The following is a 26,303-nucleotide window of genomic DNA, read 5'->3' as shown; positions in this document are numbered from 1 at the left end:
TATTTTCATGTTTCCATTGTTGCCATTGTTCAACATAATTTTCAACTCCATTTAACTTGATAAGCGCACGTTGCGAGAATAAAAGTATTTAATGGATCCTAGAGTGGTAACAGTAAATGGCAGGTTCAACCACCGGAGCTGCGTGCCATTCGCTATTTACTGTTCTGTGATGCATTGTTTGCGAGGAGAATTAAATGAAGAATAGTATTTGTGCACAGAAGGTGACATGTAACTGGAAGCGCAATTGGTGACTTTGAAATTCCTTTAGATAGGAATAAATGATTTCAGTATAAGGATTTCAAGGAGTTGTTAAGGGGCCCCGGTGGTCTAGAGCTCGAAAATTTATGGTATATTAGGATTTTTTTTTTTTGCAATAAACTTAACTTTAACTTCTTTTACATGCAAATTGAAAAAAAAAAAATTAATTTTATAATTTTGAAAATGGCGCTGAAATTGACCTTCCCGTAAAATTGGACCTGGACGGCGTTGTCTATTTTGCCTCTTCTATTTATTTGAAATACTAAAACCAAAAAAAAAAATATTAATCAGTATGACTGTAGCTATGTCTCGTACTAGAATAAAAAGAAAAATTTGACAAAATGGTGCAGTTTTGAATTTGACACTCTAAAAGTCGGGCTTTTTTCAGTTTTTTAATAAAAAAAATTCGAAATAATTGAATTATTAATATAATATGATTCTAGTACGGGCGATAGCCATTGATGTTGTGAACAACATATTGAGGGTAAATAGTTTGTTTTTTTGTTGACAACACTAGGCCGAAAAAAGTCGTTTCGAGATAAATAAGTTTAAAGTTTGAGGTACAGGGGCGGACGGACCGCTCTCTTCCTAGTTAATGGGATGTAGAAGTTATAATATTGGGAATTTCTGCATGAAAATTTCACAGTGTATTCTTTAGATATTATAATATACTTTCGAAATATCGAAAAAGAAAAAAATCGATTTTTTGAAATTTCTACACCACCGGGTCCCCTTAAGTATCCATTCAACTCAAACAAAAAAATATGACTTAGTGCTATTTTTCCAAAGGCTATGGGTCTGTAGTTTCATTGCGGACCAGAAAGAAGGAATTCATGTTTGTATTTTGATTTGCTGTTTTCTGAATTTCACCTTCGTATATAATTTTAAGGATAATAAATTCCATTTGAAGCAAGTAACGTCATTAACTTAATGGCTCTAAGTTCCACCATGGGGTCGGATCATTAGCTGATAGATATTCAATTTAGAAGGTTTTTACCCTATGATCAGAAAGTATTGGGAATGTTTAAATAAAACAAAACAGAGTTAAACTTTAGGCAAATTTATTTTATCTCCTTCAAAATATGACACTTCTGAAGCAACACACATGTACCAACGTTTAGCTCAGTCCTCCATGCACCCCTGGTAGGTCGACGAAGGCATGGCATTCTCTTTGATATCCTCAATCAACTGAAACCTCCTTTCACGAAGAGGTAGCTTCAACTTGGGAAATAAAAATAAGTCGCACGGGGCCATATCAGGGGAATACGATGCTTGCACGATGGTATTTACTTGGTGCTTGGTCAAATAATCCAACACAATTTGGGCTCATTGCGATGGCGCGTTATCATCACGGAAAATCCAAGAATTGTTTGGCCACATTTCTGGCCGTTTGTGACGCACAAAATCTCGCAAACGCTTCAAAACGGATAAATAATATTCTTTATTGACTGTCTGGCCCGATGGAAGGAACTTAAGGTGCTCTACGCCTTGGTAATTGAATAAAACAGTCAACATCACCTTCTTTTTACTTTTTGATCATTAGGTATATGCATGAGTATTATTAAGAGCATAATTATATATATATCGCAATATATCTCGAATAAATTGTTGATAACAACATTACTGATACACTTTTCCTTTCCCATCGTCAGAATCAAAGCAAAATATCGGAGCGCCCATGGAGGATGCACATAAAATCTCTTCATCCTGCGTCGCCATCCGATGAAGTTGTTTTTCAGAATGTTCACAGCACACATTTCGGTTGCATATATCACAACATTGTTTCTATGTTCGGGATATTTTTGAAGGACAAATGTGACAAGGCTCCGTTCTTTTTGCCACAGTTTCAGGTGATTGTGACTGATTCCTGATTTGATCATACCAGATTTTCCATCGCGACTAAGCGATATCGCGATAGTCCTTTCTTATTTTGTCTCCGTATGTGAGGGGTTATCAATTCGATGGCAATTTCTCGTAGAAAAAGCCTTCTGTGAATTATTTTTCTATTGCTTCCAATTAGTATTAAAATTGTTTCATAAAATTAGCAATGGAATGCCAAAAATATCTATAATATTTTGAAAAAATACAATCGGTCATTTATTTGATTTTCGCCGAACGGAATATTCATGAACTATCTAGTTGAGGGTATCTGCACCTTCCTTAGTGGAATTATAGTACACATTTTTTTTTTCAAATTTATGTGTGTTGTTCACACCTGTTTATTTTGAAGTAGATACGAAAATTACTGCACGATTTTTTCGGTACATACGAAACCAATGTCATGTTTTTATCAAAACCAAAGCCATTAGATTCAATGACACGATTTCTATTGGGCTACAAATTTTTTGGTACAACAACTTTAGTTTTTTCTAAATGCTCTAGTAACAGTTAGTTCATTTTGTGTCAAAGATTTTACACCTTCAAGATTAGTAAAATAATTATCAAAAGCAAAATTTCTGTTACTTCGGAGGTATATTTCACATAATTGCTGGACTATATTGTAAGCTAAATTTACAGCTCTGTTTTGTCCTTCTTTTCCAAGATATGGTATACCATAAAGAGAATAGTTTATTATTCTAATTTTTAGCTAGTATCTTTTTAAACAGTTGATTTAAGCAGCTGACGCACGTTTCGTGTTTTGTTTCACTGTCAAACATCTTCAGTTTAGTCTATAATTTAACCACGAATCGTCTTACAAACGAACAACGCTTGCAAATCATTGAATTTTATTATAAAAATGCGTGTTCTGTTAAGAAAGTTTATCGCGCGCTTCTTCCATTTTATGGTCAGTTTAATCGACCCAATGAAGCGGCTATTTGAGCTATTGTCACTAAATTTACAACCATATTTACATTATTGGACATCAAACCACCAACACGCTTACGTAGAGTGCGAACTGAAGAAAATGTCGCAGCTGTGTCGGCCAGTGTTAATGATGACCATCAATTATCGATTCGTCGCCGTTCGCAGCAATTGGGCCTCTGTTACTCAAAAACATGGAAAATTTTGCGAAAGGATTTAGGTGTGAAGTCTTTTAAAATACAGCTGGTGCAAGAATTGAAGCCGAGCAACCTACTGCAACGCAGAATTTTTGGTGAATGGGCTCTTGGAAAGTTGGCCGAAGATCTTCGAAAAATTGTGTTCAGCGTCGAAGCTCATTTTTGGATCAATGGGTACGTAAATAAGCAGAATTGTCGATTTTGGAGTGAAGATCAGCCAAAAAAATAGCAAGAGCTACCAATGTATCCAGAAAAGCTCCCAGTTTGGTGCGGTTTATGGCCTGGAGGTATCATTGGGCCGTACTTCTTCAAAGATGCTGCGAATCGTAACGTAACTGTGAATGCTGAGCGCTACCGTGAAATGATATCCTACTTTTTTTTGCCCATAATGCAAGAGCTTGACTTGCATGATGTGTGGTTCCAGCAAGACGGTGCCACATACCACACAAAACGCGTAACAATGGACTTGTTGAGAGGCGAGTTCGGTGAACATTTAATTTCACGTTCGGGACCTGTCGATTGGCCACCCAGATCGTGCGATATAACGCCTTTAGATTATTTTTTGTGGAGCTATGTTAAAGCTCATGTCTATTCAGACAAGCCTGCTTCAATTAACGCATTGGAAGACAACATTGTAGCATTTATGTGTGAGATACCGGCCGAAACATTGGTAAGAGTATGCCAAAATTGGACTAAGCGGATGGACCATTTGAAGCGCAGTCGCGGTCACTATTTGCATGAAATAATTATCAAAAATTTAATTACATGGACTGTACTTTCTATTTAAATAAAAATTGCATACATATTTCTGAGTTTTCTTAAAAAATCACCCTTTATATGTATGTATATGAGAGCGGGTCGATTTAAAAATCGCTCATTGCTCTGTGAAAATCGTATCCTAGGGATCAAAATAAAAAACTTTGCCGAAGGAACCATACCTCTAAAACGAATTCTGATGTCCCCAAATTTCAAAATATCACCATGTTTGGCCTTTGCATGAAAAAATCAGCTAAATGACTATGTTTTTTCTTTATTTTTATTTATCCATAATAATATTTATTATTTACGAGGGGTGCCTTTTATATGTCGGGATTTGTGTGGTATGTGGTATGGTGAATTCAATCGTGGTCGTAGTTCTCTCCAAGACGAATTTCGTGAAGGTTGTTCAAAATCAGTTGTTGTTCCGAAAACCATTGATGCTGTGCGCGAACTGATATTGCAAGATCGTCATGTGACCTATCGTGAGATTGAGACAATCTTAGGCATTAGTGGGATCAGCATACATTCATTATTGCATAAACATTTGACTGTCAAAAAAAATTGTTCTCGTTGGATCCCACACAATTTGTCAATCGCTCAAAAAAAGGCTCGTGTCGATTGGTTGAAGGAAATGCTCTAAAAATACGATCGCGGGGCTTCGAAACACGTCTATGACATCGTGACAGGTGATAAATCATGGATTTACGCGTATGAGCCCGAAAGTAAACAGCAGTCGACTGTATGAGTGTTTCAAGATGAGCCAAATCCAACAAAAGTTGTTCGCGCCCGAAGCGCTTCCAAGCAAATGGTCGCCTGTTTTTTCGGAAAAACTGGACATGTTGCAACCGTACCACTAGAACAACGCAGAACAGTAAATATGGGGTGGTACACAACCATTTGTTTGCCAGTTGTCTTCCAAGAAATTAGGAAAACCAATCGCCAAAGACGGATCACTCTTCACCAGGACAATGCGATCTCTCGCACATCGGCTCAAACAACTGCATTTTTGAGCACCCAAAACATCGAATTAATGAGTCATCCGCCGTATAGTCCTGACTTGGCACCGAATGACTTCTTTTTATTCCCGTACGTAAAAAACAAACTGAGAGGTCAACGTTTTTCGACACCTGAAGAAGCGGTTGCGGCATTCAGAACGCATGTTTTGGAGGTACCTCATTCAGAGTGGCAAAAGTGCTTCGACAATTGGTTCAAATGCATGCAAAAGTGTATAGATCTTCATGGAGAATATTTTGAAAAACAATAAAGTGATTTTCGATGATTAAAATTGGTTTTTGTTCTCTAATCCCAAAATATAAAAGGCACCCCTCGTATTTATAATAATATCTCTTTTTTCTCTTAAAGAATTTATTTAGTCAGAAAATATGTAATATAAATGAAAAAATTAATTTAAGTGAGTTATAGAAAAGAAACTAAAAAGTTCGACCCAAATTGGGGGGCATCAGAATTCGTTTTAGAGGTATAGTTCCTTCAGCAAAGTTTCTTATTTTGATCCCTAGAATATGATTTTCACAGAGCAGTGAGCTATTTTTTTGCCTCCCCAAAAAAGGCACTAAAAGTTCGACCCAAATTGGGGGACATCAGAATTCGTTTTAGAGGTATGGTTCCTTTGGCAAAGTTTCTTATTTTGATCCCTAGAATATGATTTTCACAGAGCAATGGGCGATTTTTTTTTCTCCCCACAAATCGACCCGGCCTAGTGTATATAATAATATATAATATGTACATATAATATATAGTATATATATAATAGTAATCGCATTAGTATTTTTATTCGCTTTCGCAGCCACATTTGTACTCGTATTCGTATTCGGAATCGTTTTCGTATTCATATTTGTTTTCGTATCCGTATTCGTATTCGCATATGTGGTAGTACTTGGATACGCATTCGTATTCGTATTCATAATCGCATACATATTTGTATTCGTATTCGTTTTCACTTTCATAATTCCACTCGTATTCGTTTTGGTATTTGCATTCGAATCCTTTTTTTTTCTGTTTTTCGTTTTTCTTTTCGTAATTGATCTCCTAATAATATTCGTATTTCTATTCGTTTCAGTATTCGTATTCTGTTACGCATTAGTATTCGTACTTGGATTTGTACTCGTATTCATTTTCGTAATTTTAATCGTCTTCGCATTCATATTACTAGGGGCACTCCTATTCTTTTCATATCCATATTTGTATTCGTATTCGTTGTTCTTTTCGCATTCGTACTCATAGTCATTTTTGCATTCATTTTTGATTTCGTAATAAAGCAACAATTTCCTCTTCGGAAAGTCACAGCATTAAGGCATAACAGCGTCGCCTTTTACAGTATTAGATGGATTTTATTTTTATTTTTTGTGGTATGCGGACTTGGAGGCTAAATCTTATAAAGATACTTATAGCCCGTGCTATAAGCGTGTCCGATTCGCAAAGCGGCTACGAACTAACTCATTCCCATGGCAGCCGGTTCTACGTTACCGGAATGACTCGGGTTTTTCCCGACCAAGGGCTGCCGCCCCAGTATACTAGCCCTGTCTAGTGTACCGTATCCCACCCACCATCCCACTAAAACTTCCTCTCCACTCATTCCTCTTAGTTAGTCGCTGGAGCCATATTGAAAGTTTTCTTTCGCAAGGCAGATAAATTAACCTCTTGTTACGTCATGGGTTCGTGCAGTCTGATCATCTTGCCGCAGTCCTATCATTACTGATTTTATGTAGTTGCTTCCAGTTTCGCACTTTTCAAGTGAAGACAACATTTGTCATATGCGTTCAGTCTGCAGTTCAGTTCTCGTCCGACCAGTCGCCGCAGTTCTGTGGATTGCCAGTATTTTTATACTGCAAATTCATGCCCTTCGATTTTATCGACACAGAATTGGCAGTATGGATCGCTGATATGTTTAAATCCGTGCAGTACTGTCTGAAAGACGCATGACTAGCAAGGAAGTCTTCTATGCGATTCAGTTTCCCATATTTCCGTTCACCCTAGGTTCGCAGTCTGGAACTATGTCGTGCGTCTACGTTGCGCTTTGTACTGTGTTCCAACGGCTTTATGATTCACCAATGTTTCTTTCTGCCAGTCTTATCCTAACCTGATCATTCTGTTCGCGGCGAAGCCACGTTGCTTCCGCTAGTTTAACTTCGTGGTCATTGGGTAACCTCCCAGCGATTACAGCGGCTACTTCGTCGGAGACTGTACGGTAAGCCCTACACACTCGGAGATTGGCAAGTATTAACCTTGATGTATGGTTAGGCTCTCCAACGTTCGGCATAATTCTGGAAAGGCAGTTAGGTACACACCTTAGCAGCTTCGTGTCCAGCCTGCTTGAGTTGCTCTGTGAAGCATAGCCTGTGGTCTATGAAAGTGACAAGGTACCTTAAGTGGGTATTGAACTCTATTGGTGACTTCCTACTTTGCTGGACACCCGTTTCAACTTTCTCTGGCTGTTTAGTAGTACTAGTGCGGTTTTGCGCTCCGCTAGTTCCGACTCCTTTCCTTGGAACTATGTCTCCACCGTCGCGATCATTTTGGTGCAGTTCTAGCATGAATTTGGTGAATGTATAATATTTTTAGGTGCGTTTATTATTCGGCTCCAGTTCGCAGAGCTAAATACATTTTGTACGTACAGGGAAATAACCGCGCAATATTGTTTTGCGTTACCTAGCCAACTACTGCCCTGTAGGGTATGTTTTGCGATACTGCACACCTTGGCGATCGCATCAATCGCGTTTCGGTTTGGCCTATTGATTAGATTAAATGGATGGACGGATGCATATGCATGTGTTGAAGTGTGCACTGGGGTATTAAAATCTGTTAGGTGCTGTAGCTCCAGAAACGAACTATCTGCCAATCTAACTAGGCTGTGTGAATTACGTGCTTGTATTTACTTATATACACTGATCTGTTAACATTCTTAAGTTATTTTTAGAGAGGCTAGTAAGCTTTTGGAATGTGTTCCTAATATTTCCTCTCTTTTATCCATTATTTGCTTCGTTTTCTGTATTCCAATGCACTTTTCTAGTAGCTTCTTTTACTTTCTAAACTCTCCAATCTAGCAAATGAAATATTATCATCGCTATGCACGCGAATCACAGCGTCCATTGAATACCCAAAGAATTTCAAAGTCACCTGATTGATTTTTCATACAAATCGCTGAACATTGGAGCTCCTGATGGCAGTGCAGAAAATTTGAAGCACATTTAGACAATGTACGATTCTCAAAGCTTATCCATAACAAATCTAGGAAACTTTGATGAAATCTCTTTATAGCTCGTAAGAGAAAACTTCAAGTTTCCCAGCGCACATTTCCTTGTATCCGCATAGGTCTGATATCTCTTACATGTCTTACGTGATCCGAAGGCGGTGGCGTATGTCGATACAAGAGAATCTCGATTCATACGAAAGTATAACGATTCATAATAAAAAAAACAAAAAAAAAAAACATAGAAAAAAACAAAGCAGTCCGCACATGCTAAGGTTTTTTCGACGAGGCTTAAAATATTAATCGACATGATTTCCATAAAAACTCTGCGGCGACTCCAATGTTTTTTAGAGTTTTTAGCAGTGCTGTACTTTCATACAGCACCATGGCGGCAACAGATTTTCCTGGTACAATAAAATTCAGGATATTGTAGCAGGTTAAATCTCTATCTATCCAGAATCGACCCAGGCATGCTCAATACATATCCTGCATGTGAAGGTAACACGCCTAATATTAACCTCCTCTTCACTGCTTACCCACTCATGCATCTGACACCTCTCTCCCTTCAGATTCACCCCGTCGAAAAAGTATGTTTACTGAATCTCTCCCTGAAATGAAAAACGAGGATGGCAATTGATGTCTTTAGCAAAATAAGTGTGGTTTTGTAAACTACAACAACAGTAAGAACAAGAGATTGGATGTTCGAGAATGGGCTTAGATATACAACCTCGAGCCTGTTGTCACCACATCTTAGGCATTTCATTACAATATATGTATGAGACATTGTTAAACGACAGCCCAGTAAACATTTCTATCATTTGAGCCATACATACATACAAATTTTTTCGGTGTTTTATGGAAAGCAAGTAGGAATGTGCGAATTCATGTTTCCAAATTGATATACGGCATCTCCACATATCATAGCCTATATGACCGAAAAAAAGGCTTTCTATGCAAAAAAAAACTCGCTCTGAATGAAATAGCATTCGAGTTTTAGAAATGCTAATAAATTTTACTAATGAGTTACGCATGAACACAGTTTATTACATACTTATACATACATACACCCATCCATCTCAATTGCTGATAAAATGGCCAAGATAAAAAGCTGAATAGAAAGCAATTATATTTGTAAGCAAAGCGTGGAAAATAAATTGCTCTGGAAATATAATAAATCACGCTCACGCACTCAGCGAAATAAAGAATAATAAAAAGCAGAAAGATAAACTGTAGTACGTCACAGTTCGTCGTTAACCTTGAATGTGATTTTTACTGCCAGCGAATTGGAAACTTGAAGAACATAAAATTGGTTGGAGACTTTGCGTGTGTTGCAATAATGTCAGTGTCGAAAATGCCTATACATCTTGTAATCACCGTAAAACGAGCGTCATTAGCATGAAGTAATAATCGTAAGCGTTGCAATGAATATGCTTATCGGTGCTTTCTGCAACTTAAGGTGGACTAAGCACACAAAAGCAGCAAATACGGTGGATTATGTAGTAGCATAATGACTGTGCTTGTAATAACTGGGCTTTGTGAGATTAGCTAATGTGCTGCAGTCACTAAGAAGAAAAATGTTTAATATAAAGTCAAGAAACTCATTAGTGGGAAGGGTGGGAAGATATATCAAATTTTCGCATAAAACTTCAAAAATGTAGACATGAAAGTATGCTTTGATTTTTACACTAAGTGTTTTAATGTTGGGACAAGTTCGCTTGGTAACTGTGATTTTTTAATATTTTTTTTTTAATAATATCTAAAATAGTAAGTAATCAATAGGAAGGACTTTTTTTGTTATTAGGAAAAACTTTCATATGAGCCTGTAATTATAGATTTTATGTATTACTGATGCATGGTTGGGTTTGGTTGATGTAGTGATTCAGCAGGAATCCAATTAGCGCTTCCGCACCATTTTGTTGCCACATTCTCGCTACCAACAAGTTATACGGTGATTTTTTTACGACTATATCCAGTCTGTGCAATTGAGAAACCTCATGAGGTTATTTACCTCTATACCGGCCAGTTCTTCGAGGTTTTCAAGAAGCGCTTAGCCAAGGGTTAACATACATAGGGTAGGTCATTCACAGAGGGGGCGGAAGATAGTTTTCTTTTTCTCCAATTAATTACAGTTATGGCAGTATATATAATATAAGGTTGGAAAGCTCCTTTCACGTGCTAACACGTGTTTGATTAATTGTTGTTTGCTTTTATTCGTTCGTGAGTTATAGCGTCGCAAACATGGAGCAAAATAAAGAGAAAATACGGCATATTTTACAGTACTACTACGATAAAGGCAAAAATGCATCTCATGCTGCCAATAAAATTTGTGCAGTTTATGGACCCGATACAGTTTCCATTTCCACCGCACAACGATGGTTTCCACGTTTTCGTTCTGGTGCAGAGGTGATCGAAGATGCGCCACGGTCCGGAAGGCCTGTCGTCAAAAATTGCGATAAAATCGCTGAATTGATCGAAAGAGACCGGCATAGTAGCAGCCGTAGCATCGGCCAAGAGCTGGGCATGAGTCATCAAACCGTTATAAACCATTTGAAGAAGCTTGGATTCAAAAAGAAGCTCGATGTATGGGTGCCACACGACTTGACGCAATAAAACATGTTTGCCCTTATGGATGCATGCGAATCGCTTCTGAATCGCAACAAAATCGACCCGTTTTTGAAGCGGATGGTGACTGGCGATGAAAAGTGGGGCACTTACGACAATGTGAAGCGCAAACGGTCGTGGTCGAAAAGCGGTGAAGCTGCCCAGACGGTGGCCAAGCCTGGATTGACGGCCAGGAAGGTTCTTCTGGGTGTTTGGTGGGATTGGCAGGGAATCATCCACTATGAGCTGCTCCCCTATGGCCAAACGCTCAATTCGGACCTGTACTGCCAACAACTGGACCGCTTGAATGCAGCACTCATGCAGAAGAGGCCATCTTTGATCAAAAGAGGCCGAATTGTCTTCCATCAGGACAACGCCAGGCCACACACATCTTTGGTGACGCGCCAGAAGCTCCGGGAGCTCGGATGGGAGGTTCCTTTGCATCCACCGTATAGTCCGGATCTCGCACCAAGTGATTACTACCTATTTCTGTCCATGGCGAACGAGCTTGGTAGTCGGAAGTTGTCCTCAAGAGAGTCCTGTGAAAATTGGCTCTCCGAGTTTTTTGACAATAGGGAAGCGAGCTTCTATAAGAGGGGCATTATGAAGTTGGCATCTCGTTGGGAACTCGTCGTCGAACAAAACGGCGCATATTTGACTTAAATCGCATTATTATAACCAATTTTATGAACAATTGAAAATTCAATAAAAATGCCGCAAGACTTTTTTGCCAACCTTGTATTATAAGGGATACTCATTTTGGCTGCCTGTTCTCCTATGGGCCAGAATCCAGTTATCACTGTCGTAAGCCTGCAGGCATCCCTTCGTTTTCGTTTCATGTTTATCAATTTGAGCCTTTGTTAGTGGTTGTAGGTTGGCCATAATGTTCTACTGACTTTGCAGGTTATCTGATCCTAACATCTACAATCTGCGAATTGTAGGTATTTTGAGCCAGCATGGTGCAATCTTGATTACACCCCGTGATGGGAATATCGAATCTGTAAGAGTGTTAGTCAAGGCAGTTCCACCTCTCGCGAGTTAGTTCTGCTTTCGATTTCTTCAATGTTCCGATGTCTCGGGACCTATATTAGTGTAACGTTATGGTTTCAGCTTAAGCTGGTAAGCCTATTCTTACTTTCCACCAGTTGGTATTAAGGAGCAGTCGAGAGAGTTTGCAGCCTTGCTGAACATCTAAATTTCTTAAATTTCTTCTTCATCGACATTAAAATATTTTAAAATATAAAACAATTTGTCATGTTGCAGTGTCTCAAATGTTTTTTCGTAGTCTATAAAATATAAAATATCATCTTTTTGCACCCATCTACAATTCTCATAGGTGCTTGTTTACAAAAAAGATACCCATTGTTTCATGGAAAGCAAATTGAGTTTGTCACATTGCTTCTTCGAATTTGCTGTGAATTTTTTTGTGTATAAGTAGAGCTTTATGAAATATATTTAGAGCGTGACTCATTAGACTTATCATTCTATATTCACTGTAGTGATTAGCAATAGATTTTTTCGTTATAGTTTCACACCCTTATTGTTCCTGGATATCTTTGACGGTTATCCGAAATATATTGTAAATACCCGCCATGCGCTGCTCTGCCGTTAAGGCAACACATTTGGTTCTAAGCCATAGTCAAAATCTTTCTCTCAGATGTGAACAATAGAGAGCTTCAATTTTGTATCTTTACTTTGCGTGTTTATTCCCACTTAGTGGAGTTTGCTAAACCGCGAACATTCACTTAATTAGCAATTTTGTAAAAACTGTGCTTTTTATTTTCACAATTTTAGTAGTAATACGAAAAAAATGATAAATTTGATTAATGCAGAGTGAAGGTAGGCATTTCAAATTGTATTGCGAAAAAGCATTACTAAAAGTGATTGGGTAAAGTTTGTCTTCTTGCAATTTGAAAATTAGTTTTGTGACTTTTGAACACATTTTGGCTTATAGACACGCCCACACTTGTAAGCTTATGGATTTTATGTCAAACAAAACCTTCCAGGGAAGAACAGCTTCAAATGAAATAATCCTTGTGAAAATCGAAGCAGTCTAGCAGCTAGGAATCTATTTTAAAAGATGTATTATAGAAATGGGTAAATGTCAAAGTTATTTTAGAATGCCAGTCTGTTTCTGGAGGGAGTTGTTAATATTCTCAACAACTTCTGAGCAAACATTTTTCATAACCGCTAACTATAACCTATATCCTCAGACAATTTCAGTCGGTTGCTATACTAGCAAGGGAGCGCAACTTTTGTTAGCAGAAACTTTTTTTCCTAACTGTAATTAGAGAAGGACGCAAAGCTCAATTTTGGATCCCTTCTTATTTGCTTTGTATTTTGGGCTATGCCTTTAGCAAAATGTATCTTTAAATATCCTTCAATTATTTTTAATATATTTGGATATGTTAAAAAAAAAAATATACGTATATATAAACATACAGTATACGTAGTTATACAAAGGGGCGCAAAATTAATCACCCTATTGGAAGACTTATAAGTTTTGCAAATGCCATCGTACGGCAAACATATTTGACACTTATAAACTAGATTGCTGAAATATGCAAACATACAAACAACGAAGCTCGGTGAAGTGATAATAAAGATTTTCATGACCCAAAATCGTTTCACTTTTAGTAAAAAATTTATTCAGAAGGGAGATTGGATGATTAATTTTGCATGATTTTTTATACAGTTGCATATGTTTTGCACACATTGATTCAATAGACTATCAAATAATAGACGACCAAATACTATTTTTTATAAACAATTTTAGTATAATTAAATTTGTTGTTCTTTTTATACTTAGAATAGCATAAAGTAAATCCACAAATTATGAATAAAAGTATAATTATAAAAAAAAAATACTTTTCTCCTATGAAATAAAGTATATTGAAGGTCAAAATTCATTAAAAATTTAAATTCATGAGAAAATAAAAGACTGATAAAGTATTTCCATATAAAATTTATGACTTCAAATACAAATGAAATTTTTTGTGGATTATAGAAAAAGTTGATTTTTGTTATTATCAAAAAAGTATGAAAGCAAAACTGCTGCGATTCTCCGCAATCCGTTGATTATTTCAACAGAATTGCCATTTTACTTCAAAGGGTTGCTGCTCCTGCTGCGTCAAATCAAAAGGTCACGTGCAAGAAGTTTGCGGGATTAATTTAGAGTTGGCGTATAACGCACATGGAGAAATTTATGTCGCGTGTTCACGAGTCGAGGAGTCATTACCTTTGCTTATTTATACAGGTAAATAAAACTAAAAACTTAGCTTACCGCAAACATTTCCACTTAATTTCTTTTCCTTATAAATAAAAGGCAGAAATTCGGAACGAGTTTCATAAAATCAACAAAAAAAATGCGGAAAATGTTGCCGCTTTCAAAGAATTGGAGTTGGAAGGCTGAATGGGAAGCATAACCGTTTATGAAGCGTTACAATTAAATCGATTTTTGGTGGCACGCAGGTAAGTAAATAAATTAGAATGAATAAATAGTTATTCCTTCATAAGCAAATGTTACGTATACGCCATGTATGGCGAGACTTTTTTTAAATGATTTTTTATGTACACTCTTGCCACACTCTCATGCATGAAAGGCAATATTTAAGTTGCAAGTAAAATCCAAGCACCAAAAAGGGAGAAAATACTTTCGAGAGTTTTACGGCATTCTTTTACAATTCGTTTAACTGCATTCGGCTGCATTCTATTGGCATTTCTTTCTAACAGGTAAATATTCTACGTAACATGTTTTTGTTTGTTGTTTTTGTCTATGCCACATTTTTTCTGTGCACCAAAAGAAAAAACACTAAATAGTCATAAATTTTGAGTTCCCAACAATAAAATTGGCCACAGAAATTTTTTACTCACCTCTTTGCCGTTAAATATGTGTGCGTAGTCGTAAAGTCGCCAACACAATGGTTTGAAAAAGAAATTATTTATTCAGTGTGTAAATAATAAAAGCATTGCGAAGACGGTTGGCTAAAAACTACGGTCAAAGTTTTATGGAGTAGCTTAAAAAGTAAATAAATTCTGAATCATTTTATATAAGTGGAATGGCTGTGTGTTTCATTGTCGGAAACGTTTTAATGGGCATGAAGTTAAAGGCCAAAGTGTATAAATTAAATTTATTTAAATTGCTTGTGCGCTTAAAGGCATACGCAGTCCTTTCTCTCAGGCAATCAATGAGAAATTACCCACTATGGCTCAAATGCAGAATATCAATGATTAAAAATCAGCTGGAGTAGGGTAAATAAAAATAATTTGAGCAATTTTTGTTGTACTTTTATATTTCTTGATAATTTAAAATAAAAATATTTCTCGTAAATCTTTTGTTGAATGCTGCTGAACTGGTAATCATTGGTCGTAGGGGGAGTAGTACTTGATAATTTATTGTTGTGCTCAATGTGAAAAAAAGTATGCTAAATTTGTTAAACTAAATTTCAGCAGCAAATGTTAGAGCATTCAAATTAGAGCTCTTGATTTAGTACGCATATTCCTGAACAGCCCAAAAGTATGAGCAACTAGTACCCACGCATTTGTTATCATGCTCATGGGGCAATAATTTTTCAAAGATAATTTTAGATCTTCTTATTATAGGTCTTCTTTAAATGAACATGGTAATATATAGCTCCATTATCGGCCGCCGTAGCCGAATGGGTTGGTGCGGGACTACCATTCGGAATTCACAGAGAGAACGTCGATTCGAATCTCGGTAAAACACCAAAATTAAGAAAAACATTTTTCTAATGGCGGTGACCGCTCGGCAGACAATGGCAAATCTCTGAGTGCATTTCTGCCATGAAAAACTTCTCATAAAAATATCTGCCGTTCGGAGACGGCTTAAAACTGTAGGTACCTCCATTTGTGGAGCAACATCAAGATGCACACCACAAATAGGTGGAGGAGCTCGGCCAAATACCCAAAAAGGGTGTACGCGCCAATTATACATACATACATACATTATCAAATTAGATTAATATATCAACTAAACTAATTGGGGTTAAGTGGTGCACTGCCTCTACGCATTTCAAATGTCTCTCTGCTGATGAAACTGGAAAGGAAATTCAGAGAACGGCCAGTTATTTAAGTTGTAGAAAATTATCATATAACCACAAATTCTTCACTCTAAATCTGACGTGCATGCTGCCAAAACAGGTGGATTTTCCACATTTCTGTGGGTACCACTTGGAAGCTGTATTCCTTGCTGGTTTAAATGCAGGTTTTTATTTCACCAGCTCGAAAAACCTTAAGTATATTCATAAATTACAAGTCTAAGAAAGATCAGATGAAGAAGATCTAGTAATTTGACCAGATACTCAACAGCTTGAGGCGCTTCTAAGAACAGGTGTCTTTTGCAGCCGTTCACTTCCAGACAGACTCTGCATGCTTTGGGAGGCCTTTAACTTGTATATGTAAAAGATTTTTCGGAAAAGCTTAAAAATTCCTTTTAGGTAGAAAATTTTAATATTAAAGTGCTCTATAAAAATATTTGCCCGAAAATTTAAATGGAGGCTACAAAAGACTTACTTGTTACGTTTAACGTCAAAATTGTGAAAATTTACATCGAACAAAATAAATCTGTTCGCGAAGTTCGTAGAGCAAAGTTGTAAAAAAGACGCCGAAATGTCGATTTGTTGTCGTTTTCAACTGGTCTTTCGACTACGTCGAAAATCTTTCCTAAGGATCATGGCTTACATGCCTCCCATCACGTGCAAGAACTCAGGGCAAATTACCATTATTTGCGTAGCATTTTTGCTGATAAAATAGTAAAAAACTGTACTGATCGAATGGACCATGCAGCTTATAGGCATGGCGGACATATGGGAGATATCATATTAAAAAAATAAATGTCTAAAATTATCTATCAAATTTATGTTAAAAAATTATTCCAGCAATATTTCGTTTTAAATTCTTAAGCGCTTAAAAAACAAAAATTTTATAACATTTGTTCGAAGTTTATTTTGTAATGTAGCCCACACAGGCTTAGCAATTAGTTAAAGCGCCTATGTACATGCCTCATACAACAAATAAACCTCCCTCTATATTTTCTGTCAAATATTTTTGTAGAACCCTTTAGTCAACAAATATCTTACTTAAAAGGGCTTTAGAACTTTTTTGTAAATAAGTGTCAAGTTTACCCATAAAAATACAAGCTAGGGGGCCAAAATGCTCCACAGAAATATTCCTCTTAAAATTCTGCTATAGCATATTGACAATAATACTTTTATGGAAAATTGACTTACAAGAGTTTTTACACTTCATTATTACTAGGACCAAAATTGTGACCCACTACAAATGAAAATTAGATGCCCTGTATTATAATTTTCTTCTCCAAAAGATATATTTTCAGGGATATTTATAGGACGCTTCTTGATTCTAGACATGCTGTGTAATATTAGAGAGTTCTTCTTATTTCCCTTTGATTTTTCGTTCGACTTTTATATTAGCATGCTCCGAAGATAAATGTTGCTAATCGCTTTATTATGAGCAATGCGACTTTTTTGTTATAAAAAATTGTTTGCATCCCCACACGCTTTCCCTACAGGGTATTTCTTAACTTTTATACCCATATAACCTTCAACATCTTTTATGCCATTACTTGCAGAATTTTACTGTTCGTTATTGCGGTGACAACTTGTTTATCTGTGGGCATGTATATATTGTCACTTTTACAAATATTTTGTGTGGGATGTGGTAGGTATGGTGTGAAGCCAGTGACAGCTATGGTTTCGGTTATGACAGGAAACAGGTGTCAGCTCATAAAATAAAAAGACTGCTGGGACAACTGTTTTGTTCAAGGTAAATTGTGATAAAAAAGAGGGAAATGATGTATGTGGGAGAAATATATTGGGAAAGGGGAAGATACGCGGAGGATTCTACTCTTAGTACGAGTGAAAACGGAAAATTGCTAATGACTAGATTTTTATGGAGTTCAAAATTAAGTGACGAAAATTAAAAATGTGTTCAGATGTTCGGTATAAGATCTGAAGATAAGATACCTTTATATAATATTCCATCAACAAATTTTTCGGTACCAAAAGATCCTTCAAAGTTGGGTTGACATTTGTTAGAAAAATTGGAGAAATTAAATTTTGGGATAATTTTAATAGCTCGGAACAGTTGAACTTGCATTTTCATATTATTTGAGGATCTTTTCAGCAAATTGGTTTATAATATAAACAGAAAAAACTTCAGTTTAACCCTTTAATGGGTCTTAGACATATTTCTGCCAACCACAAAAATAGTTATAAATTGATCAAATTAGGTTGCATTACTTGACCTATATTTTTGTAGAAAGTTATAGAAACTACGAAAAATACTCAGCACGCATGAACAAAATAGAAAAAATATTTAGCGCCTAATAAGCGGAAAATAAGACGACAAGTATCTTATGAAATGTTTGTATTAGCGGTTTTTTCATTTTATGCCACTTTGAAATTTACAGTTCTCCTTTAATGTAAAATTCTGGGATTAAAAAAAATTAAATAATTGGCGCGTACACTTCTGTTTGGCCGAGCTTCTCCTCCTATTTGTGGTGTGCGTCTTGATATTGTTCCACAAATGGAGGGACCTACAGCTTCAAGCCGACTCCGAACGGCAGATATTTTTATGAGGATCCTTTTCATGGCAGAAATACACTCGGAGGTTTGCCATTGCCTGCCGAGGGGCGACCGCTATTAGAAAAATGTTTTTCTTAATTTTGGTGCTTCACCGAGTTCGAACCAACGTTCTCTCTGTGAATTCCAAATGGTAATCACGCACCAACCCATTCGGCTACGGCGGCCGCCAAAATTCTGGGATATAATGGCAAAAACCATGTCTGAAATCATGCAAAATTGTTTCGAATATTTATAAGCAGGGACCGAAAATAATCATGATTTTTAAATCTTCAATCAAAAAGTTCAAAAGCTTCCTAATATCGTAGACGAGTTTTGAAAATACATTTTTTATATATTTTTTATGAATATTTTTTGGCACATCAAAAACTCAAGAGGCCGCGCCGCGCCTTATCTAAACTAAATAGAATTCACTGCAACTCACCTCACCTCAACTGGGTGAGTTAGGGAGAGTTGAGGTGAGACGTACTATTTTGAGTTTTTCAATAAGCCGAAAAAAGTAAAACTCAAAAATTAATTTTTATTTCTGAGAAAAAAAAATCGCTCAAGAAATGATCGAACAAAAAAAACAAAAACTCGAAAAACAATAATTATTTCTGGTTAAAAAAATAAAACTCATAAAATAATGATTATTTCTGATCAAGCAAATATGACTCAAAGAGTAACCATCATTTCAGAGCGAAAAAATTACACGCGAAACAATTTTTATTTTTTATTAAAGAAATATAACTCGATATACGATTTTTATTTTTCTTAGCAATATTATCTATGGCGGCTTTACATAAAGAATCAACTATTCTGAATTATGAGTACAACGACTCTGCGCCTTCAATGCCAGATTGGCACTCAAACGCCAAGTACAGCTTCCGTCTTTTAACGTTCTTTTTCTTTCTTTTGCAAACAGAAGGGCAACTATAGTTGAAATTACCATAATACATCAGCTAAAAATTAAACTGAGAAATATCTTATTTTCATTCAGATTATTTAGAAATATTACTATGTTATCTTTAAGTTGAGCTAGAGGTAATCCCCTGAATAGTTTTAGAAAACTGTAAAAATCATATGCTAATTCTATGGATCAATTAGCACTAATGGTGTAAAGAAAAAGGTGTTTCTAAAAGCGGTCGCCCCTCGGCAGGCAATGGCAAGCCTCCGAGTGTATTTCTGCCATGAGAAAGCACCCCATAAAAAACCATCTGCTGTTCGAAGTCTGCTTGAAACTGTAGGTCCCTCCATTTGTGGAAAAACAAGACGCAGGCCACAAATAGAAGGAGGAGCTATGCCAAACACTCAAAAGAGGGTGTACGCGCCAATTATATATAATATTATATATACATAAACAAGTGGTGTAACATAATGTGATAGGAGTATATCATAAGTCGAAAAATTTCAATGATTTATCAGCTTTCTTGCTTCCTAAAAAAATTTTCTAATAATGCTATATCTAATAAAACGTTTTCGAAAGCGGTTTTATTAATCTATACTCTTATTTGAAGTACCTTCTTTATTTAAATCTTCTATACAATTTTTAATAAATCCCATTTGTAAGCGCAGTGGTTAGTTTTAAGAATATAATATTTTTGATTAGGATGATAATAGGGATGTATGGGATTTAGGGGATGTATGGGATTTAGTAGTACAAGGCTGGGTTTCGGATAATGAACCCCTCGGATAATGAACCCCTCAACGTTGACGACCATCGCAAACGAAAACCGGACTACGATTTACGGATATGCACCTGGAATGTCCGAACCCTAAATAGGGAGGGTGTCTCTATCCAGTTGGCGGAAGCCCTCGAAAAAATTAAGGCTGATATCACCGCCATCCAGGAGATAAGATGGACAGGACAAGGCTGCTCTAAGCAAGCAGGCTGCGATATCTACTACAGCTGCCATGCGGAGCGGCGCGAATTAGGATGCGGATTTGTTGTAAGCGGGAGGCTTCGATCCCACGTCTCTAGGTTCACACCTGTGAGCGATAGGCTAGCCACAATCCGTATCAAGGCACGGTTCTTCAACATAAGCCTGATTTGCGCGCACGCCCCAACGGAGGAAAAGGACGATGCCATCAAAGACAATTTCTATGCGAGACTCGAGCAAGTATATGACCGCTGCCCAGCCCACGACGTGAAGATCGTACTCGGAGACTTCAACGCAAAGGTTGGGCGAGAATCTGTCTTCGATCCCACCGTCGGTCAGTTCAGCCTCCACGAGACCTCATCGAACAATGGTCTAAGGCTGATCTACTTCGCTGCGGCGCGAAACATGGTAGTTAGTAGCACCAGATTCCAACACCTCAACATCCATAAGGCCACCTGGCTGCCCCCTGATCAAAGAACGCGCAACCAAATTGATCATGTTGTGATCGACGGAAGGCATGCTTCATGTGTGCAGGATGTGCGAACGTTCCGTGGAGTGAACATCGACTCTGACCACTATCTTGTCGCAGCCAAGATACGCATGCGGTTATGCAATGCGAAGAACGTGCGCCCCACTACCCAACGAAAGCTAGACGTCGCTAAGCTGCTATCACAACGGACTGCCGAAACTTTTTCCGCTCACCTCTCGGAGTTGCTCCTCCACAATTCTTTACCTGCAGACGCAGGCGGACTTTGGGCACATATATCCCGCTCTATGCGAGCTGCCGCTGAAAAAACCATTGGGTTCCAACGCCCACCTAAACGAAACCAATGGTACGACGAAGAGTGTCGCGAAGCTACTGCAGCGAAGAATGCAGCTTACAAAAGAACTCTGCAGTCAGCTGCAACGCGGGCCGTGCGAGATAACTACAGGGAAAAGAGATCGGAGAGGCGCCTCTTCAGACGCAAGAAACGAGAACAGGAGAAGCGTGAGCGTGAGCTGCTAGAGGAGTACAGGGGCAGGAATGATGCTCGAAAATTCTATCAACAAGTCAAGAGTCTGACACAAGGTTTCAAGACCGGAGCATCAGCCTGCAAAGATAAAAACGGAAATCTGGTTATGGATACACAGTCCACACTGGGCATATGGAGGGAACACTTCTGCAATTTACTTGCTGGCGATGACGCACACAATTCCGACCTAGTAGAAGATGACCCGATACCGCCAATCGACGATAATTTGGACGTTCCACCACCTAGTCATGCCGAAGTCAGAGTTGGCATTCAGCGGCTCAAGAATAACAAAGCGGCTGGCGCTGACGTCTTGCCCGCTGAATTGTTCAAGACTGGCGGCGATGTGCTGATAGGGAGCATGCATCAGCTCATCTGCAAAATATGGCTAGCAGAAAGCATGCCCGACGATTGGAATCTCAGTGTCCTTTGTCCAGTACTGAAGAAAGGTGACCCGACGATCTGTAGCAACTACCGGGGCATCAGCCTTCTAACCATCGCCTACAAGGTCCTGTCTAGCGTCCTATGTGGAAGACTTAAGCCGTTTGCCAACACACTGATTGGGCCTTATCAGTGCGGCTTCAGAAGTGGTAAGTCCACCATCGACCAGATTTTCACATTACGCCAAATCCTGGAAAAGACCCATGAAATGCAAGTCGACACCCATCATCTCTTTGTCGACTATAAAGCTCCGTTCGATAGCCCGATAAGGGATTGCTTGTACGCCACCATGTCTGAGTTCGGTATACCAGCGAAGCTCATACGGCTTTGCAGAATGACGTTGAGCAACACATCCAGCTCCGTCAAGGTAGGAAATAACCTCTCCGAGCCATTCAGTACCGTTCGAGGTTTCAGACAAGGCGATCCACTGTCATGCAACCTCTTCAACTTCGTGATGGAAGGGGTGCTCCGAAAAGCAGGTGTGCATCGTAATGGCACTATTTTCTACAAATGTGTCCAGCTCCTTGCGTACGCCGATGACATTGACATTATCGGCCGCTGTAAGCGAGATGTCACGGCTGCGTTTTCTGCTATCGAGAAGGAATCATCAGGGGTGTGTCTGGCGGTGAACGAAGGTAAAACGAAGTATATGTTGTCTACAACGCGGAACACACGGCGTGTAGGAACGCACGTCATTGCGGACAACTATACTTTCGAAGTTGTGCCAGAATTTATTTATCTTGGCACCGCCGTTAACAGCAACAACGATATCAGCCTGGAGATCAAACGGAGAATCACTCTTGCTAATAGGTGTTACTATGGGCTAAGTAAGTGTAACAACCTACCTATCTGATAATTAATACACATCAATTAATTCTTATTTTTGACCGCTCGTCTCTTTATTTACGTGTTCGCTTCGCCACTGTCTGACAACGAATACCACTCTCAATACACTCTTTATCGACTCTGACCGCTCTGCACATACAAGTGCATACATACAAGGTGACAGATGTTATTACTTATAAAATGTCTAAACGTCGTTTTCATTTACGGATCTCCACAGTAAGCAACTGAGTAGTCGAGCCCTCTCTCGCATGACCAAACTGACACTTTACAAGACGCTCATTATACCCGTGTTGCTTTATGGCGCAGAGGCATGGGTAGTGTCACAAAGCGATGCAGCCGCTCTTGGGGTGTTCGAGAGAAAAGTTCTTCGTAATATCTTCGGTCCTGTGCGCGTTGGCGTTCAAGAATGAGCCACGAGCTGTATGAGCTCTACGCCGACATTGACGTAGTTCAACGCATCGCCATTCAACGCCTGCGTTGGCTAGGGCATGTCGTGCGTATGGATGAAGAAGCTCCAGAAAAGAAGGTGTTCGAGGGCGAAGTCCAAGGGAACCGACGAAGAGGAAGACCATTGCTCCGATGGAAAGACCAGGTGGAGGAAACCCTATGCTCGCTTGGTATACAAAATTGGAGAAGGCGCGCGCGGAGCAGAGGCGCCTTGAGAGAGCTAGTGAGGTCGGCCGTAACTCGGTAACGGGTTGTTATGGCCACCTAAGTAAGTAAGTAAGTAGGATGATAATATTAATGCTATTTTATCTATATAATTTTTTTCATTTTACTTCACTGCCTTATAAACATTCTAATCTATGTATAATACGCCACAAAATATGTATTCACCTCAAAATGAGTACCATCTGCATTAAGTAATAATCACTCCTTTCAATTAATATGATTACGAGCGCATTACGATTCAACATTGACAAGTGTCAGGCCATAAGGCAACAGCTGTTGCGGCAGTTTAATGACCATCCACTTAATCATCAAGTCATTCGAGATAAGCTGCCAAGTAACTGGGCTTGGAATAAAAACAACAAGTTGGGGAACTCATTTGATAAAATATTCTGTAAAAAAGCAAAAAAAAAAAAACACGAGAGGGAACCATTCAAAAGCGATTAAATTTTTGTTTACACACGAATGTTACGTATACGACGTGTACATCCTTATTTACTTATTATTTTTTCTCTGATGACCATAATGTAGAGAATACAAATACCGCGCTCAGTGAATTAAAAAAAATCGCTGTGTGTGTGCCATCACACTTGTGCGTGGGTGTGTAGGGTGAGTAGTTTATGCTTCTTCTTGCATTCTTGTTCACATTTCTGCACTAGTGAGACGTAGGCGCAATATTGTATTCTATGATTCTTGTCTGATGACAGATTTACCTCTAAGTATTCATTATGTAAGTTATACCAATTGAGGGTTTCAGGGGCACTGTACATAGTTTGATGGCACTTCATTATTCTTAAGAATATCTGATTTATTGAAACATTTTCCTCCATTGCATTTCATTTTAGTGGATTTTGAACAGGCAAATTCTGTTTACTAGTTTATTTTATTTAACTATAAGCTATGAAGTTTTTCAAATGAAATAATAATAATATAATAAAATAAGTCTTGCTAGGACTCTATCTTTGAGTTCGATTGTTATTAAATGAGTCTCCATATAACATTTAAAAATAATTTTGTTGAACGAAAATGGTTTGTATATACATAATTAATCTCAAAGAGTCACTGTCTTTTTTTCTTAATATAATATTATCAGAGGGAATATTTACTCTTCCTCTCTTTTAGAAATAATTAACTTTTCGGTCGCTTGTAGTATGTTGTATGCCTAATAAGCATATGCCCACAGTATTGTAGAGTATACAATACATCAAGTGGTCATATGCCATACTCACAACATAGCGACACTTTGTTGCTATGTTTATACAATCAAATATATAAGTGCAGCAATATGATCCGTCACTTATGCGGACTGGCCTGCAGCGTGGGATCTGCAGTGCAAGCACTTTGACGCTTCGACCGTTCGGTCCCAGCGCATTATATATATGCCTTCTGCATGTATATACAATAACATACATACATACATGCATACTACGCTCTCCCGTTCTGTCGCTGCTCTCAGCGGCAGAACTCTATGTATAAGCAGCATGTATTTAGCCTAAGTAATTTTTGAAATAAAAGATTGGATTCAGTTCCATATCAAAAGACAAAGAGAAAACGTGTTTAAAGATAACGAACCACCTTTTTTCCTACACGCTACCAGGTCTTTACGTAATAAATATCCATTCCATTTGAATAGGTTCAGAATAAACTATACCTGCAATGCTCCTATCGCTCGCTCTGTACAAGAACTCAATGAGGTATCAAATTTTATTGTATTAAATTTTACATTATCTAAACTATGTTTTTCTGCTCAATTAAACATTTTATTGTAATTTAATTTTTTTATACCTTTTTTGTCCTATTTAGTGAGTAAGAAAAATGGTAATTTTACTTAAATTTCATTTCTTTGTTTTGTTAAATTTACTTTTGTAGTAAGTAGTCAGTAAGTACAAATGTATATTAATTTCTAAAATTAGGTAAGTAAATAAATAATATTTGTATCATTGCGAAATTGACATGTAGCATCACTCAAAGAACTAGAAAACCCAAACGGACCAATACAATACTACACCCCTGAAATGTCTTTGACAGCTTGCATTTGTTGCTCACTGCAATATCTGTTTTATGAAGACACCAGAAGTGGTGATATATGAAGGCAATGAAACTTAGGTACGCACTATAATCTTGACCCAGACATATCGATTGCGGATTGGGCGTCAGCTGATTATAAGTATAAAAAACAAACATAGTAGTAGTGGAGCCAAATTGATGCAACTTCTCGCTGAGTGCAACGGGACTGAAACAAACGTCGAGCCTAACACTCCCACCAGACCCTAATGAAACACTTAAAAAATGTTCAACAGTGATGGCATTAAAGGTTTTCAAGCTTCCTTATCTGCGAAAAAAAATAGCTCAAATATGCTTAAACTTACTTTAGTCATTTTAAAATATAAAATTAGTAAAAGAAAATTTTAGACTTGGATAATGATAACGAAAGATGGAAGACAAACAGTATTTCTGATAGAGGTTATTTCAAAAGATGCGCTTAGAATTGTTTTCAAATAAAACATGTAAAAATTTAAATACCTTTAGGTTTCACTACTTTTACTAAAAATATGGCTCTTAATAAATACTCGTATATGTGAAAAATTACATCATTTAAATGTCCACCATGAGCACATCTACAGGCTGGCATACATGACTTAATGTTTTTAAAGATTCCCCTCATTGAGTTCAGCAATATCGATCCGGATCCGTTCGCAAACATTGCATTCTTGCATGCCTAATTGTTTAGGTATCGATGTTGAAGGTTGCCAAAAAACACTTTGCTTTACATTAGCAATATTCTGAACAGCACGTCCGGTTTTTGGCCTGCCAAACCTTTTGCTATCCTCAACAGAACTAGATTCTTGAAATTTTTTCACCAACCATTTCCACCAAAAACATCATGCATTTTGCGATATATTGGCCTTAGAGATAAATCATTTTCAAACTAAGTTTCAATACTGCTTTTGACTACTCCACTAACGTCAAAAATATCATAAAAAAGATATTATATAGGAATAATTAACTTATGATATGTAAGTGTCACTTTT

The 26,303-nt window shown here is 37.6% G+C and overlaps 2 protein-coding genes across 3 annotated transcripts in view; one reads left to right on the top strand and one right to left on the bottom strand.

Moving 5' to 3' along the window:
• LOC128869677 (uncharacterized) overlaps positions 1 to 26,303 on the bottom strand; it is a 118,116-nt gene that overhangs the window by 5,449 nt on the left and 86,364 nt on the right. The gene's annotated exons all lie outside the window — the stretch shown is intronic.
• LOC128859893 (craniofacial development protein 2-like) lies at positions 20,105 to 25,361 on the top strand. Its single transcript, XM_054097071.1, has 2 exons — positions 20,105 to 21,299; positions 25,231 to 25,361. The coding sequence occupies exons 1-2, from the start codon at positions 20,105 to 20,107 to the stop codon at positions 25,359 to 25,361; spliced, it is 1,326 nt and encodes a 441-aa protein (XP_053953046.1).

This window comes from Anastrepha ludens, chromosome 2 (genome assembly GCF_028408465.1).
Source record: "Anastrepha ludens isolate Willacy chromosome 2, idAnaLude1.1, whole genome shotgun sequence".
NCBI classification, from domain to species: domain Eukaryota; kingdom Metazoa; phylum Arthropoda; class Insecta; order Diptera; family Tephritidae; genus Anastrepha; species Anastrepha ludens.
This window is presented reverse-complemented; position numbering and strand designations above follow the sequence as displayed.